General features: G+C 53.5%; 1 protein-coding gene across 1 annotated transcript in view; it reads left to right on the forward strand.

Annotated features, from left to right (window-relative positions):
• The window catches only part of LOC100906607 (metabotropic glutamate receptor 2), a 41,034-nt gene that overhangs the window by 14,042 nt on the left and 9,306 nt on the right, over positions 1-17,686 (forward strand). Inside the window, exons 3-13 of the mRNA XM_029112663.1 lie at positions 4,755-4,909; positions 7,120-7,242; positions 7,337-7,430; positions 7,563-7,637; positions 8,276-8,364; positions 8,523-8,767; positions 9,131-9,402; positions 13,584-13,732; positions 14,103-14,193; positions 16,410-16,567; positions 16,719-17,032. Of these exons, the coding sequence (XP_028968496.1) occupies positions 4,755-4,909; positions 7,120-7,242; positions 7,337-7,430; positions 7,563-7,637; positions 8,276-8,364; positions 8,523-8,767; positions 9,131-9,402; positions 13,584-13,732; positions 14,103-14,193; positions 16,410-16,567; positions 16,719-17,032 (1,765 nt within the window). The remainder of the gene's footprint in view (positions 1-4,754; positions 4,910-7,119; positions 7,243-7,336; positions 7,431-7,562; positions 7,638-8,275; positions 8,365-8,522; positions 8,768-9,130; positions 9,403-13,583; positions 13,733-14,102; positions 14,194-16,409; positions 16,568-16,718; positions 17,033-17,686) is intronic.

A 17,686-nucleotide genomic window follows, 5' to 3' on the forward strand; every position in this document is an offset into this window, starting at 1 on the left:
CATTCAGCTAGACAGCCAGCCGACCGACCAGCGAGTCCGCCTGCCCGCCTGCCTGTCCTCTCATCCGCTCGCCATCATCATGGCAACTTTCTGCGTTTCGAGCTCGACCGAGTGCATGCAGACAGCCTCTAGGCAGGAGTTGTTCAAGCCCGAAATTACAAAGTACGCTTCAAACTGTCTGTATCACCTAGCGTCAAGAGTACATCTCGAAACTAGCGATAAGTCAACGCGTTGAGAAACTTGTCAAGGTCACCCTCAAGAGCAGAATGACAATTGGTACTTTGAGAGCCAAGGCGGAACAGAACATGCAACCTCGCGCTATCGGAGTATGCGCTCGTTCTCAAGTTATTTCTCTCCTGGCTGCTAGTTCACTACCTCGAGCCCATCGTCCACGTACAGGGGAATTGGACTCGATGCGGAGTCCGCGGATCGTTCGCTCGGTAATTGAAAAGCCTGGTCTCAAGAATACAGTTTGGAGACTGGTTCGTTTGATGAGGGAGCTCGGGAATGATGCTTCCTCGACCCTCCCCCTCCCCCCCTCCTCGCATCATGACGCTGAATTCACCCACCCTCTTTCCACTTCCCGCTGAGAATCCGGACGATGGGAAGCGCTCGGAAGCCTTTGCGTCGAGGGGATGAAGTGTTTCTCTTCCCGGAGAAGTCCTGCGTTGGGTAATTATCTCAGAGGCGATCAAAACAAAGTGAGCGCCATTTGTTCGGGAATCCCCGGTCGCGAACGCCTCCCGACTGCCCTCTGAATGGGCTCGGACTACTCCCGCCCTCGGCTTAAATTATATTCCGTGGTGTGACCAAACGAGCAAGACAACAACCGAGGTAATTCGCACCAAAAGCACGCGCGCGCAGCGATCCCGGTATTGCCACAACCGCCGCGCCGGCCGCCCTCATGACGGGACGCTTCAGGCAGCGGATGGGACCGGTGAAGTATGGGCGGCACATAACACGCCGAGGGGGTTTTCGTTCATGGATGTAAGCCACAAATCTGTCCGACTGAAGACCGCCCGAAGACCCAGTTGGTCGGTTGGGCAAACGACATGCGGCTGTATCATTGTCCAAAATGCGACCAGTTTTTTCTTTCCCGTGGTCGTCACCGTTGCTATCATCATCGTCGCAGCAGTCGTTGTCTGCAGCTGCGGCTTCGCTGCCCTCCCTATTCTATCCTAATGGACGTTACGTGCTCGTCTTTTAGTCCGTCTGTGTGTTTGAATGTATGAGTACGTTTGCTCGACATCCGTCCGCCTGACCGCACCTACGAACGAGTTAAAAGGCATTCTCAAACGGGCTCGAAAGAGGGGCGGCACAATGACGTTCTTTGCTGCGAGTACGTCCTCAAGGAAAACACGTCGCTCCGGCAGGATACTCGGCGCATATCGATAAGTGGTGTGGACTCGACGATCTTCCCCGATCTCCTCTGATAACGTGTGGAAGTTTCTCGAGGAAAGAATAACACGCTGGGACGGAGCGAGATATTTTCCTTCACGTCGAGCTCCACCCCTCCTCCGCCTGGTGGGTATCCAGTTCCCGCGCACCCCACTGGGGAGCGTATTCCTGAGGGCGACGACAGAGATTTTCTCCGATAGTTTTTCCGATATCCTCCGGACAAGAGAAAATTTTCATCGAGCATGACCGTGCGCTAGTCTACGTCTCAATCGATTAAGGTGAATCGCGGCGGCGTACTTCTCACCGGATCCGCGACCGCCGCCGGAATCCGATAAAGGCGATTCGGAGAATATGCGTACATTGAGGCAGATTCCGCTCGCCCTCTTTCTCGGATGTCGACTTCGGAGACGCGCGCAGTCTCACTCAGTCAGATGCAAGGCTGTTCAAGATGCTCTCATCTGTTTGACTTTTGAACGGAGCTCGAGTCAACTCGTATCGATCCACGAATCGATGCTCCAAGCTGCTTGATCGGTTTATGCGTCTCTGCGTCGCGACGTGCCATCCGTCGCATCGAATTCTCGGCATCTCGAGCATCTCTCTCTTTGTCGTCGTGTCGTCCCCTCACCCGGGAATTTCCTTCGGAATAACACCGGAGATTGGACAGGTGATCGGCGACCTCGTCCCCGAGGAGCTTTGCCGAAAGACACGTTCGCAGGCCCGACGACAACAATGGTCAAAGAAATTGTGTCATTATAAAGCTCTGAAGCGGTGCGGTGGTAGAGATCGATGAGAGCGACAACTTCGATGGGCCAGACGGAAAGACAGCCGACAGGAGCGGCTTGCGACACGATGACAAGAAGCGAAGAAATGAAAATACTTGGAACGAGGAGAGCTCTCTCGAACCTCAAGTGAAAACAAATTCCCCATCTCGGCGCTTTTCTATCATCAACGTCTCCGTTCCCCAACGTAGTACCTGTCGGTTCTCCACGGAGAGCTTCCGTCCTAACAAACGTACCTACAAGATAAAGGAAAAAACGAGCAGTTCCGTGATGTAATGGTCCCTCGAGAGAGATCTCTCTAACTGATGAGTTAGTGGGTGTTTGTCTCGAGTACGAGAGCGAAGCATCGAGGCACAGCCGGAATCCGTGTGAGATGCAAACTCGAGAAGACCCGATTGGGGGAGCGGTATGAGGCAATCTGTCGCACAAACATCCGTTCTCGAAACTGTGACAGAGACATCCTGCTTAAATTTCTTGGAACGACGGGTGACATGTTTACAGGAGGCCAACAGCTCGTCAACTTTCTCGTCCTCCTCGAGAATGAGGGGGTCTTGGTGAACGCTGAGAGTAGTAAATCTTGATCACCGAGAGATTACGGAGGCGTTGAGCGTCGGAATCGTCCAGAATCATGATTGCATAAAGCACACTGCGTACGATCAGAGGGCCCGGACCGGAACGAGCAACATCGCTCCGCGCGGGCCCTATCGCGAGCAGCATTTTATGAATGGCGGCAGTGTCGTCGACGACGACGACGATGATGACGATGACAAGTTCGATGTCGACGATGGCGAAGGACGATCATCATTGCCATCGTATTATCCGCCATGCTGGTGTTGCTCCTGCTGGGACTGACGCTTATCACGACGACGACTCGTCGAGGTCGCTTAGTTCGAAAACGAGTAAGTTTTATCTCTGTGTCTTTTTTGCGCGTTCGGCCCTCGGACGTACATCCGAAGTCGATCCGCTCTCAAGGTTGCCCGCCCGACCGTCCGCCCGCCCGACGACCGCGACAAGCGCAACGACGACGAGAACGATGACGTGGACAACAGCAGCAACAACGACGCCCACAACAACAACAATCAGGCCGACAGAGTCCTCCGCTTCGTTTTATGATGCTTAATAACCGAGCAGCGTATTCGGACAAGTATTATGAGTACCCTTTCGCATGCGTCAATCCGTCTTTGCCGACTGTCCGAAGGAGCGGCCACGTCGCGTCGTCGACGTCTGAACGAGGAGGCAACCCTCGGATCAAATGAACTGGGGTATTCTAACGAGTCGCTCGTCTGGGGCGTCGTTCGCAAACTCTCCTCCGAAACGAATCAGTTGGGAGTGAGGCCTCCTGCTTGTGGGGAAGATGCATGAATATCTTTCTCAGATCCCGAGCGGTCTGACGATTTGCCTCGGCTTCCGGAGTATTCTCTCGCTTCGAATTACGTCTCGAAGCCCCGTCGGGCATCGTGGCTCGCCGGAAAGTTCCATCCTACATGAGACTTGTTCGCTGCATCGAGGCTCGAAATCCACGCTCGCTCCTAATTGGCCACCTGGTCGTGCCCTCTGTTCGTGCGGAGCGTATCGTATTTCAGCCGCACGTGGGCTGTAGTAAGAGAGACGTTCGTTCGTTCCTTACTCACTCGACGAAGGATAAATATCGTCGTGTTGAATGTTTGATTCTACATCACAAAGCCCCACCGACGCTAGTTTCGCTCCCTGAAGCGAGCAGTAATCCTGTTTCACTGTCCCTGGCTTACTTTACCTCACTTTCGATCCAGCCCGAACGCGCATGCGCAACACCTAAGCACTGCACATACGTACCTACGTTTGCTCGTCGGTTCGACGTATGTACGTCTCCATACGGGCGTAAGCGTAAAATTTGAATCTCAGAACGGGGCCTGCTCCAGCTGCGCGGGGTCTCTCTTCGATACGTTTGTTCCGCGCCGGATCCAGAACGTTCGAAGTGATGATGATTCCGCTCCCGTTACGTAGCTGAGCCGCCTCGAGCGACCCGCATGGCGACCTCACCAATAATAACGGAATGTTGTCACAAGCAAGGGGATTAGGTATTGTCTTCTTGCTTGTGGTGGGAACTCATCCGTTTAATTCCACCTTTTTCCACTGATTGACTGATATATCTACGAAGGCGCGCGGAGAATACAATTGCGACTTCAAGCGTTTCCTATAGAATTGGCGGAACAATTCAATAGGCTCGGGCCGGGCCGAGGAAGCGAATCAGGACGAAGCAAAGATCTGAAGCAGTGGTCCCCGTGCTACAACGAGTCGCGGTCAATTATTATGCAAATCTATTTTCCTAAGCGGTGGGGGAGAGAGGGCAACGAGAACAATGGAAAGGAAGAAGAAGTTGCCCTGTGGCGAGTTTCTCCGTGCGAACGACCGTCAAATCTCTTGATTAAGAGCCACAATCAGACGCGGTCTCAGTACCATTAAAAGCACCCTTATTACGTCGTCTAGGTCGACCGTCGGCGGTCGGACCCTAGGATCCTAATTAAGGCATCAACGACGTTGTTTGCAGCAAACTAAGCAAGCGAGCTATAAACTGAAGAGAGCTTCTTTATTCCACAGGATCCATCGGTCGGCTCCACGACAACGATGACCGAATCACATGTTCTCAAAAGTCTTCCGCGCGAGGTTCATCGAATAGCCGACCTTCAAGTCCGGCGACAGTCGACGTCATATCGGGAGTTTTGGGTGCGGCGTCTTCCGTCACATCTATACAGGTACGTTTCCGCCGCATAGTCCGGGGGAAGGGGGAATCCCCTCTCCGAGAAACGGTTCTTTGGGACCGATCGATCAAACTCTTCGAGAGTTTTTCAGACGACCATGTCTATGATTGAAGGTTGTTTGATAGTCGGCTTTTTGAAGTGACCGACGCGACGTCTCGAAGATCGCTCTTGTGGTAACGTCCTCGAGATCGTAGTCTCATTCGCTGAGAGCAAAAAAAAATAAGATTTCACCAGCAGCGGAATGTTCCGAGGATGTCTCAGGCTCCGAGGTTCAGGGTGTCAGAGGCAGAGGATATTACACGAGATGGAATGTAATGAAGAAACATCGGCCTTAGCGAGGCTCGGCTAATGGGAACAGACTTTCTCAGAGAGGAAAGTTTTCCTCGCGAGCTTACCCGCAGGACCGCTTGAGCACCGCATCTCGCGAACTGGGAGAGCTTGTGTTTTCTCTCAAACCCGTCGTGAGATCTAGGCGGCATCGGAGACGGGGAGGTGGCGAGCGAAATGTTGCCAGACCTTGCCCTGCACATAGCAGGAGACCCTAATGAAAAATGCCTATTGAGGTGAATCTTCTCGATCGGGGTCGTCGAGCTCTAGCCCAGACGCGCAGATACGTACCCACCTCCGAGGATACGTCGACGTGCAATCCTTGTCTGACACGTACCAGAGTCCCGACCGTCGATTCCGCTTGGCTCCTTCCGGTCACTTCCCTCAGATACCGGCCAGGTCTGGATCTGCCGCAAACGGCATCGCATTGCCGCGATTTTCCCGGCCGAAACAAATGAAATTATCTGATTCAGCACTACGGTCGCGGATGGATTTCTAATCAGATATCCACCACCGGCAGTGAAACTAGGTGTCGAGTCTCATCAGAACAATTTGCGAGTCGTGAGCGAATCCCATGGCGATAGACTCACTCCTTGAGGTCGCTGCCGTAGAGTTCAACGAGACGCTCAAACGGTGCTTATGTAGTTTGGGGCCCGGGGACGCAAATCTCACTGAATGAGCAGCGAGTGCGTTCGCTGGCTCTTCAGAGCCATGAGCTCCGGCGAAACTGAATTGGATCAAGAGCTTATGATGCGAAGTTTCCCGGCGATCGTCCTTTCGCTCGACACAGAAGTTCAGGAGGTTCGCTTTCAAAACGATAAGTCGGAATTCGGTGAGGGCTCCTCGGGGTCGTCGTCTTTGCGGAATTCAAGACGAACGCGGTTGAGGAGAGGGCTAGTCACTCCCGAGGAAATCGAGGATCTAGAGGAGAAGAAAAGGCAATATTCTGCGGTTCTCGTGATGCATAATAAATTCCATGATCGATAGCGAGCTTCAGCCGTAGATTCAGCCGCTTTCTCGATGGTCGTTCCCTCGGTCGGTCGGTCGGTCGATCGACCGGACGAGTGAGCCGATGGTCAAGCGAGGCTATAGTTGATATATGTAGTTCTCTCTCGGTACGAGGGAATAATATCGTCCTCCACGTTCTTGAGTCAAAATCGCCTGCGCTCCATGGCGGAAAGGGGAACTCAACTTGGGCAGTCGTTGATTGGAGCCTGCGGGAGATCTCCAATTGACAAACCATCCTGCGAATCTCGAAACTCCGACGGCGATCGTACGTAATGCTGAGGGGGGGAGGGGCAGTTCATTGCGAGGCTCCGGAACATACGAAGAGGGAATTTAAAAAGGAAGTGAGTGTGTTTGAGATGTGTCGGAAGTTTCCAAACGAGCCAAGCCCGCCGAAAAACGGTCGCTGTCGCTACCGGTATTTTGCAGCGGAATCGAATTTGCGACTCGGGAAAGCTTCTTGTCTCCGCCTGAATCGAAAGCGATTTCAACACTGCGAGCACTTTGGTTGCAGAGTGGTGGCGGTGAGCGGGAAAAAAAACGCGCTGTTTGAGCGGCCTCGGTAGACCGCCGCGCCGCCGTAAGGCTACTGTAGAGAGATATCTATTCCCCAGGGAGTATGATTGGGAAGTCTACGAGGGGATCATGAAAAACTGCAGACACGGCTATTAAGCGACCGGTAATGAAAATTGCCTGAGTTCTGGTCGAAGTCCTGGCCGGCCGATCGAATGCCTGTTCCGTTTGTCGCTAGCGATCTTCTGCACAGGCGGAGGCTGTATTCCCTCAGGGTCTGAGCAATATTGGCAACGATGTTTCTGTGCGGCATCTTACTTGAACACATTCACTTACGAGCTCTCCCGGGACGGTTTCAGGTGGCAAACCTTCTGCGTCTGTTCCGCATCCCACAAATATCATTCTTCTCTACAAGCCCAGAACTTTCCAATAAACAGCGATTTGAGTATTTTCTTCGGACGGTACCCTCCGACCGTGATCAGGTAAGATCTCAGGCTTGACGGCTCTCGATGGAGGGAGCTTCTCAACCTCCATGATTCCGGGCGATTTCGAGCTTATCGCGCATGACGATTCCAGGCTGCCGCAATGGTGGAATTGGTGAAACTTCTAAGATGGACCTACATTTCAATCGTTTACGAGGAATCAAACTATGGGATCCAGGCATTCTCTGGTGAGTGGGCGGTGTGGGAATGCGTCATAGGATTCCCTTCTCCCTAATAGTCCTCTCTGCGATGACGCACCGGGCGCTCATTTCCGGCTAGTTCCCCGTGCAGTTCCTATGAGTACTTTGTAATAATTTCAGTTCTCGAAAGTCTCCTGGGTCAACAAGGTATCTGCATTGCGGCCAAAGAAAAATTGACGAAGGATTCGGGCCAAGGTAAGTCGATGATGCCATCATGAATGGATGATCCAGGTGTCCGAATCATTCTCGAATCAGGAGGGAGAGCACGTCTCTAGAACCAAGAATAAGGGAGGGAAGCAGAGCTGCGTGAGCGCGGATGCACGGGGACGAGATTGTCTCATCGTTGTTCGGAAGATTGTCGACCCCGCTGAGTTTCGATTGCGGAGCGCCCTCCGACCGGACTCTACGTTTATTGTGCGAATCTAATTAGAAGTTTCTGTGAGAGAGATCTTCATCTATGTGTCCATCTGCGGGCCCGTCTGATTGTGATCCACTCGGAATCGCACTCCACGCGGAGTCTCGAACAAAGCGCCTGAACTCCGTAGGACGAAACTTATCTTGTTTCGCTCGGGGAACCGGACGCAGAAGTTGCTCCGATTCATCCCACGGCGAAGCTCCTTCGACGAAGGGAATATGGCCGAGCAGCTGCCGCGATCGAATCTCGCTTCGGACTCCGAATTCCTGGTCTGAACCCGGCGTTTGGTCGGGTGAAGCCCGAAACCATATGAAACAATTCCCTAATAAATTAATTTCGCGACGAGACGAGATCGTCGCGGCGTGACGGTCGCATGAACACGACTACGTCCGACTAACGCGAAATTCTCGTTCCGCAGCAAATGATAAGGCATATGACTACATCGTCGATAAGCTCAAGGCTAAATCTCGGGCTCGCGGAGTGATCGTATTCGGATCAGACCAAGAGGTGAGCACGATTCCATAGCGATCAACCTGAATTAGCGGTCAGGCGCGCCAAAGTCATTCCACGATCTATTCGCGCCGCTTACCTTCCGTGTGGTATGGAATCGGTGGTTCCAAACCGTCGCGGCTTTATTTATCCGAAGCGGAACGTTTCCTTTTAAGGTCGCGCACCTGATGAGCGCAGTGGCTCGTGGTAATGCTACCGGAATGTTCTCCTGGATCGGGAGCGACGGCTGGAGCGCACGCTCGCTCGTATCCGACGGCCACGAGGCGCAGGTCGAAGGGACGATCTCAGTCCAACCGATGGCACATCCCATTCCGGAATTCGAAAGCTATTTCCGAAACTTAACAGCTCAAGGAAACAAGCGGAATCCCTGGTTCATAGAATACTGGGAGTATACATTCAAGTGAGTTCAGAACTTCCACTTACGAGTCGATCTGGATCAGTAAGGGAAGCACCTCTCCGTTCCCTCTTGCCACTCTGCATGGAGCCTCGTTATTGAACATTTTTCCGCCGTCAAGGCCGACGAGGCTACACTTCCATTTCCGTTGGCAGCTCAGAAAACTTCTTCCAGCAAATCCAATAGACGAGCATGAGACATGGATGTAGCTCCTATCTACCACTGTATCCATCGGAAGATCCATTTATCCTTCTGCCTATCGGGCAGTATTCTTTATTCCTGCGTACGTGTAGAGGATGACTGCGTCGGAGTAAGGCACAGGCAGACAAGCGAGCAGCCGAGTAAGGAACTAACTCTAGAACCTTGCAGATGTCGATGGCCAAATGAAACGATAACTCCGTACAACCAAGCTTACAACCGGACCTGTTCGGGTCACGAGAAGTTGTCAGACAACACGCAAACAGGAGGTTTCGAACTCGAGCGTCAACTGCAATTCGTCTCGGATGCCGTTCTGGCTTTCGCCTACGCGGTCCGAGACATGCACCAACAACTCTGTCCCGGATTTTCGGGTCTGTGTCGCAAAATGAAGCCGATCGAGGGCTCTCAATTGCTCAGCTATTTGAAACGCGTCACGTTTGACGGTGAGTGCTCCGCAATTCTTTCTCATAGATGTGAGCAACGTATACCCAGACTATTTCCTCGAAAATTCACGGAAACGCCAGAGGCAGACATAACGATAAGAGGCGCAGATGTGGGATCTCGGGCCTGGATCCGAGAGAGGACGACGACGCCGACGTCGGCTCAGATCAGTTAGCGGTTTCTTCGCGGAACTCCTGACGAGCTGCAAAGTTTTCGCCGTGCGTGTCTGAAAATCGAGCCTCGGGGAGGCGAGAGGTTCGGGAATCTTCCGAGCGGCGCTCCCGAGCAAACAGAAGCGTCTCGAGGTCATTCCACTAGAATAACAGCTGATTGGGAGGCAAGATATCATCATATCCCGTAGGTTTACACAAGCGAGGATTCAACTCTCGTTTTCACTGGTTTCCCCCGACTTTTATTCTGGCCGACGCTCCTCGCGACCATCGCCAGAGGGAGTATTGTGCGACCGTCGGCTGCCCGGGGAAACGAGCAGTGGGAGGGAAAATCTCGGCTCGCCCACATAAAGAAGAACGAAACGGAACACCATGATAAAGATGCGGCGGCTGGAAGAGACTTTTTTTGAGAGAAGAAAACCTGGACCCTAGCCAGACTCTTAGCCTTTCTTCTCCGGACGGACGGACGGTCGGTCAGCGGGCCGGGCGAACAAAAATTGAGTGGCCACACTTCAGAGAACAAATAAGATTGTCTCCGAGAACGGACCAACACTCCGGCTCATCATTGACTGAACGAGCGGAAGAGACCGAGCGTGTGAACGAAGACTTAGTGAGCCTTGGTCGGAGATTCAATCTCCGGACCGCCACGCCGGTCGGTCTCCTCTCCCGGACAGAGGAATACAGAGGAACAACGGGTAACAGATGGATGGCGTTCCGGCAGGCTTTCGGCGTCCTCATGCGGCCTCCTCCCGAAGAACAGATGGGTCGACGCAGTCAGATGAGGAGTCGGTGCTATTGGCAATCACCGAAGTAGCTCGCTTTGCCGCGCGCGTCGGTGGCTGTGTCGTCGGCTCGGACTTATCTCTTGGCGACCCCCGGATTCACCGCCGCAGCGCGCCGCTCACCAATATCGTGCCTCCCATGCTCGATGTCGTTGGAGGAGAATCGACGATTGTTTTCGTCCGAGTCAGGAATGCGCAAACATCGAGGGCCTGCCGCGCCACTGACCCGGACACGGAGATGTCTTGGTTTTTGCTCATTCGCTTGTTTTGGTTTCCTGGACCGCAGGCAGATTACGGGCCTAATCAACATACCGTCTTTGAAGGGAGCGAGGACAAAAGATATAATGACGATTTTTTCGCGTTCGCTTCTCACTAGTTTGTCTAGTTCGTCCCGGACGTGCATCGCGCCATTGTCTCCAAGCAGCCGGCCGCGAAGCCTCTCATGCTGCTTCTCTGGCGTCTCCTTGTTGTTTCTGTTTTGTTTGATGACGATGCTCCTTCCCGCTGGAAATTCAGTGCCTAACTCGCGCCCGGCTCGTTACTTTCTTAGATAACTCACTTGGCTCGACCGAGAGCTCGTAGATTTTAGGATGGCTCGGAGCGTCCGCACGAATCCACAAGCCTAGCGCGTAGTATCAGTCCGCCATTTCCGGGTGGCTTGGAGCTGTCGACGTTCCTCCGCGCTCGCTGATTCGAAATTCCAGCGGAGTCTGCGGCGATTACTCGAGCTTCGGCTCGACTCGGTACATTTGACTCATCCGGCGGTTGTCATTGTGAAGAAGTTGTTCCTCCGCAGACGGTAACCTCATGGAATCCGGCCCCTGGCTCAACAGCAAGCCTCGACTGGGGGAGGGGAAGAGAACGTACACAAGCAGAAACACAGGCCACTTGAGTTGTTTACTTCCCGGCGACCGCTCCGGCGAGTGGCAGTACGCATATCAGGATGGTTGAGCGACGTCCGGCAACGGAACGATGGATATAATCTGCTGGTCGCATTTTCCTGGGACGGCACCCCTGTCGGGGGAGAGTCGCAAACACGCCCATAGTACGAACAACTTGCTTGACTGACCGGTTAGTGCGCGGGATGCGCGATTAAGGCCGCAGTTTCTGTCCCGTTACACCAGATGCCATCAAGCCTTCCGCGGACACCGGACAGCGGCTCGAGTGGACACACAAGAGAGCTCCTACTGAAACGAGATGACTCTTCACTGTTTCTCCCCATCCCCGGCCTCGACCCAATCCATCGGGACCTGTTCTTTCGAATTCAATAAGGATTAACTACTCCCTCTCTCCTTCCCCCGGAATGTAAGAACCGAACAGGAAGTCGAGGCCTTGTGTTGGGGAGACTTTTCACAGGACGGAGTTTGAGCGAAATAAGGAAGATCGCTCGTTCCTGAGAACGCTCTCTTAGGAGGAGGAGGAGGATTAGAAGCAGAGCCACGAAAAGGAGTAATAAGGGGAAGCGTGGGAGTGCCACGTGCTCTAGAATCATTCGCTTCGAGTGCGTATTCAATAACTCGGTCCCTAGACGGAGGAGCATGGGAATAATATCAGCCCCGGCTTGCGTGTCGCGCATTGGGTCATCCGGAAAAGATGCAGCCAGCGAGGAAACTCCGCGAACAAACAGCTGGTGCTTGTCCTCGTCGTTCCCAGTGAGGCTTCGAGCAACTCACCGGTTGTTACATCAGAGTAGTTCCGCATTCGCGCCGCCGCTGGGCAAGCTACTTGCTCATGTTGTCGCGTACATGAGATCACAATTCTGTCGCTTGTCCTTGATAGGCCACGCCATGGTCGGTCCCTTCACTAACAACTCCCTCAGCACCGGGCACGGACAGCCGAGCACTGAGGGGGAGGGGGAGACCGTCGCGGTAGGGGAAGGGGGTGGAACTCGGGAACAATAAAGAACTATAGGCGTCTTGAACTCACTTGGGAGGCCTCCATCTCCTGGCGACGTCGGTAACAGTAGTCGGAGGAGCGATTTTAATGGCGCGAATCGTCAACGAGACGGAAAGACAAAACCAAGTGTTCCTTGAGTCGACAGTCGCAGAACAATAATGAGACAACTCGGAGCTGACAGAGAGACTGTCTCCTCCACCGCCTCCACCGACGGCGCCGCTGTAGCGATTGTGAACCGCTTCGTTCGCAAACCGGATCACGGAATCGAAACGGAGTCGGGCGGGGAACGGGAAAAAAAATAAAATAAAGAAAAACGCGGACCTAAAGGCTCCTCGCTGTGCTAGTAGACGGCCGACTGGTGACATCCATTCTGCGCGAGGGACGAGGCAACTCGGACGGGAAAACCGCGAACCCGCTCGCGGGAACGATGGGGGCCCTTGACGGATGATTTTGCTGAGGATTTGGATGAAAAGCCAAGACGATGGCAAGCGGGCGGACTTGGATGCTCATCCCCGTCGTGAGTCGACCGCCCGCCCGCTCGTCAGTCTGTGCCTTCGTCGCTTGTTCAGAAGACCCGGCAACTACGAGGCGTCGCGTCGGGGGGAAATTCAAATTTCGCAAATCCATTCTCATCACACCACGGCGTGGAATCGCATGGGCGCGCGTTCAGTCCCGTCGCCGCCGTCAACGTCTTCTTCTTCTTCTTACCCAGGGAGTTCGCAGCAGTATTGGGAATATCTCACTCGTACTCAACCTTCTCGGAATCTTCCGAGACGACGTGTTCGCACAGACGGAGTGGCAGGCGACGAGACTAGCAGGATTCGGCTTGGATTCAATAAAATCCCCGACTCGGTCCCCGCCAAGGAATCGGCGTGAGAATATGGACAAGAGAAATCTCATTCCGGACCGGCCTCTGACGCGGGGATGACTTCGGAATCCTCTTTGAACTTTTCTCCGAAGAGCAGCTGCTCCTATCTCTCGGTCGTGTCGGGTGTGTGTTTTCGGTCTCATTGGACAATCTCTGCTCTCGGTGTTCTATCGATTTTCGCGGGAGGGGGATAAATAGAGTCACTCAGAATGTGGTTTGCAAATATTGAATTTGAATCAGAGCGTCTCCCAACTCCGAACGGGTTTTTTATTGAACTAGGGTAAATAGATGCGAGCTGGATAGCAGTGCGTCTGCACTGACTCATTTCGGCTGCAGGAGCGTGGAACGTTCCTCGCAAGCAGGTGGTAGCTGCTGCCGCTCGGTGGAAATCGGAGAACTGGGTGAAGCAGGTCGGAAGCGATGAGGAAATCGGACCTGATGACGTAATGTGAAATGATGATTTCCAGGACTGACTTCGGACGAATTCCGTTTTGCCGAGAACACTCTCGACGGCCCATCTCGCTACAATATTCTGCATTTCAAGCAAACCAAGCCCGGAACCTACGATTGGGTCAAGATAGGGGAATACCGTGACGGTCAGCTGACGCTGAATCAGGTGAGTTTGGTCGCATTATTCGTATCGATACTTGCATCGAATAGAATGTTTTTTCGCTCGCTGGTTTATGCCCAGGACACGAGGAACAAGCCTTATAAATAGATAAATGGATTATTGAATTTATTAATCGATCATATATTTCAACTACTGAGCCTTCCGTTGTCGAAATTCCCTGAAACTACGGATGCGGTTCCGAGGGTGTTAGGATGCTGCATTCGTCGCTATCCTCCGTCCCGTCGGGAGCGATATTGAGGAGATCGAGGATATTTCCCGGAGAGGGAACGTGGCCCTTATCGCTTGTTCTAGCGCCTGCGGCGATCCCCTTCCAGTGGCGCGTTTTCTGAATTCGAAGCTTCTCTTCCCTCCACAGACTGAACTACAATTCAGACTCGAGGAAAGAAACACTTCTGCGGAAGATGGTTCTATATTGACAGGAACAACGCCATCACCGCCCATTTCAGGTGAGTTAATAATCTACGCCAACGGAACGAACACGCTAGCTTCGGCAGGACACGGCCGACATATTGTACACGGACACGTACACATCCTGTACGTCATGCACCGCGTCCGGTTGTTGACCATCAATATGACCGGTGTCTTGAGGCTTGGACAAATCGTCCGCCTGACCGCCCAGTCGACTAAGCGGGTGGACAATCGCGTTTGTCGATATCGATCACTGATCACTAGACGCACGGCAGTGCATGTCGTCGGCACTTCTTTGAGCGATTCCGGCGAGGGAGACTTGCGACACTCATTCGGTGAACTCGAATACATGTTCGGGGTGATCTCAACTCGTTGGAGCTCTGGCACTCATGGTCTCACCGGGTTTGCCCTGATGCAAAAATATGAATGAGACGGAGAGCTTCCTCACGGTGTACCCACGAAAGAGAGAGCCACCGGAAGACAGCTATATACTGGCTTGTCGATTCCATTGACCCGATATTCTTTTGACCCCGACTGGATGTGCTGCGGTTGTTTTCCGGCTCCTTTACAAGCAACCTTATTTGCTTCCGGTAGGCTCAGATACAAACGAGTTTGCCCGATGGGATGAGCGAAGGTAACTGGGTTGTCCGCTGCGTTCCCCGCATGATTGGGGCTCTCACTGTGAGCGCCAATCGGATGCTTTCTCCAGAAACCGAGCTCCGCGAATTTCATGGGGAATTGGGGGGATCATGATGTTTCCTAGAGCCTCCGGAGAACGACGTGCCCGAATGCAACGTCTCGCAATCCCACGCATCGTTTCTAGATCGGCAGCGGTTTCCAGCGCCTCTCAAGTTATAGCACAAGGAATTCGCAGATCTGCTCGGGCAGCATCACAGAAAATTCCTCACGGCCTACGGCGGCCTAGTTGGGAACTGGGAGAGGCAGCGACGCGACGCTCAGTCAGTCAGTGCGGAGACGCAGGAAATTCAGTGTAATTCGCACAGCAGAATATTCTGCTTTTCCTTTGTCTCCGCTCTGACTTTTTTTTTTATCATCTTAGTCTCCCGCCATTTTTATTTTTTGATGAACGACCCTTGATATCACGGGAGTCACGAGGAACGGATGGTTTGAAACTCCACACGAGGCGCGACGGCGCGGTATCCACGTACATGCAGCAATAAAATATCCTGAATCTGCTCGGTAGTGCTCATCTCGATTCCGAGGGAACCACAGGGGCGAGACCACAAACCGTTGAATGCTGACCGTGCCGGCATTCCGAAACAAGCACGGAGACGCAGAAGTTGGGTTCACCGACAGGAGAAAGATGCAGGCCAGCAGCAGAAGTCACACAAACGAAAAACGTGCGAGCGCACCGGGTCAGCATGCTGGTTCGTGTCACCGGAAGTCCACGTTCGGAGCTGCAGCTGACAATCTCGTTCCTGTCGAGCGATTCTCCCTGTGGTTTCCCCTCGCAGTCGCAGTGAATTCTCCAGTAGACACTTTCGGAGGTCACTCTCGGATCGAGAAGGAAAACTGTGGACGAACACTTCACCTCTCCGAGTCGAGCCAGAGGCCACCTGCTCGCACTTCGGTCGTCTCACGGCGACAGAGCGAAGCGAGATGATTTTCGCGAAATCGATTCGATGGGTGCAGAAGCCGATCCGCATACTGATCCACCGTCGTCAGTTAGCCACACGCCTGGCAGCAAATGACTATTGATCGCGAAGTGATTCTGTCGGCCTCATTTGCGCGGTATAGCTCGATAAAACGATCTAGAGGGCAGGGGAGCCGCGTTTTTTTCAAAGAGCTCATCCATACTGCGTGGATTGAACTCATCAGATGAAAATGGGACCACCGTATGAACCTCTTTGCCCGTTGAAGTACACAGTCCCTCCGTTTTTCCACCGTCCCGCTCATCCGACCGATGTGCCGCCTGCCTACCAGACCGCACGGGATCGCACGACTGAGCCTTTTTTGTGCGAGCTCATAGCAAAGGGTAGAGGCAGAGTGAGTGAGTGCGTGAGCGAGTGAGCTCTCTGACGAGCGAGCAAGCAAACGAACCCTTCTGTCTGTACTGACGGCGGTGCCGGCGTAATAAGCGACGCCGCCACACTGGTGACGATAGGAGTTGTTTCGAGCTTATCACACACACACACACACTTGGTAGACGCTGGCAGTGAGGGGGCGCCAGTAGGAAGAACTCAGCAAGACGTGACCATTAGATTAAGTGCACATATTATCCCATTCTCCGTAGTGTGCTCATTACCTTGCGAAAGAGGTTCAGCGAAAAAATTCCTCGAGGGCGAGAAATGCTGCTGGCAATGCATGCCCTGCCAAAAGTATGAAGTTTTACGGACAGAAACCGAATGTGTGGAATGCGCCCGAGGAACTCTGCCCGATGAAGACCACCAGGTGAGTACGGAGCGTGCGTGAGCCCGAATTTCGTTGTTTCGTGATCCAAACATTTTGACACTCGGGCATTTTGCGAAGGGAATACACACGATGTTTCTGAGACGATCGGAGGAGAGGGCAAGATATATACGAGGCGGCTCGTCCGTTACAGGTTTGCTTGGAGATTCCAGCTCAACATGTCAATCCGCATTCGAGTTGGGCAACCGGGGCCATGGCCTTCGCATCGGCCGGCTCTATTCTGACTCTCTGCGTCATCTACGTGTTTGTGAAGTACAGAGACACGCCCGTGGTTCGAGCTTCGGGACGCGAGCTGAGCGCAGTTCTCCTGCTGGGGATTCTCTTCTGTTACTGCGTCACCTTCGTGCTCGTTCAGAAGCCGACAGACCTTTTCTGTGGTTTGCAACGAACGGGCGTGGGACTCAGCTTCACGATCGTCTACGCGGCCATTCTCACCAAGAGTAACAGGTTAGTTCTCGACCGAGCGTTTGAGAGAGCCAACGCCGCAGCAGCGGAGGACCCGCAGAAATAGTCGTCGACTCTGCGAGGAGGAAACAGGAAATGGAGGCGTCCTGGAGACGGTTGGAGCGGGGACCGCGCGCTCGGCCCGGTCTTCGAGGGAATTGATGTTGAAACGCGGAGAATTCCGTTTCCCATGCGAGAAATATGCGACCACGTCCACGGGACGAGCCGTTATTCATGAACTATACGACATACATAGTGGTGGCCTGTTCTCGGTCGGAGAACAAACCCTTTCGCAGTCGGCGGCATGATGTGCATCTCCCGCAGGGTTCAAGACGGGGGGGGGGATAAATGAGCTCGACTCATCTGGATCGTGTAAGTCTCGTTTGGCGCGCAGCTCGTTTGCGATGACATGACGACCCTCGCGATCAGCTCATTCCTGCCCCTTGCCGTCGACTGCCGGCTTTCGGTGCTTCCCCGATTCACACCTTCCATGGGAATCTTCCGAGCTCGACCTGACGCGGGACGGAGTTGCCGAGCACAGAACCAAAAGCTCCGTTCGGTGATGGTGCGGGGATCCAATCGATCTTGCCGCGATTGGCCAGAACCCAATCGGGACACGGGCCGGGGCTCGGAGTCTTCCCGCTCACGCGGTGGCCT

The sequence above is a fragment of the Galendromus occidentalis genome, unplaced genomic scaffold (genome assembly GCF_000255335.2).
Source record: "Galendromus occidentalis unplaced genomic scaffold, Mocc_1.1 scf7180000077524, whole genome shotgun sequence".
Taxonomy (NCBI): Eukaryota; Metazoa; Arthropoda; class Arachnida; order Mesostigmata; family Phytoseiidae; genus Galendromus; species Galendromus occidentalis.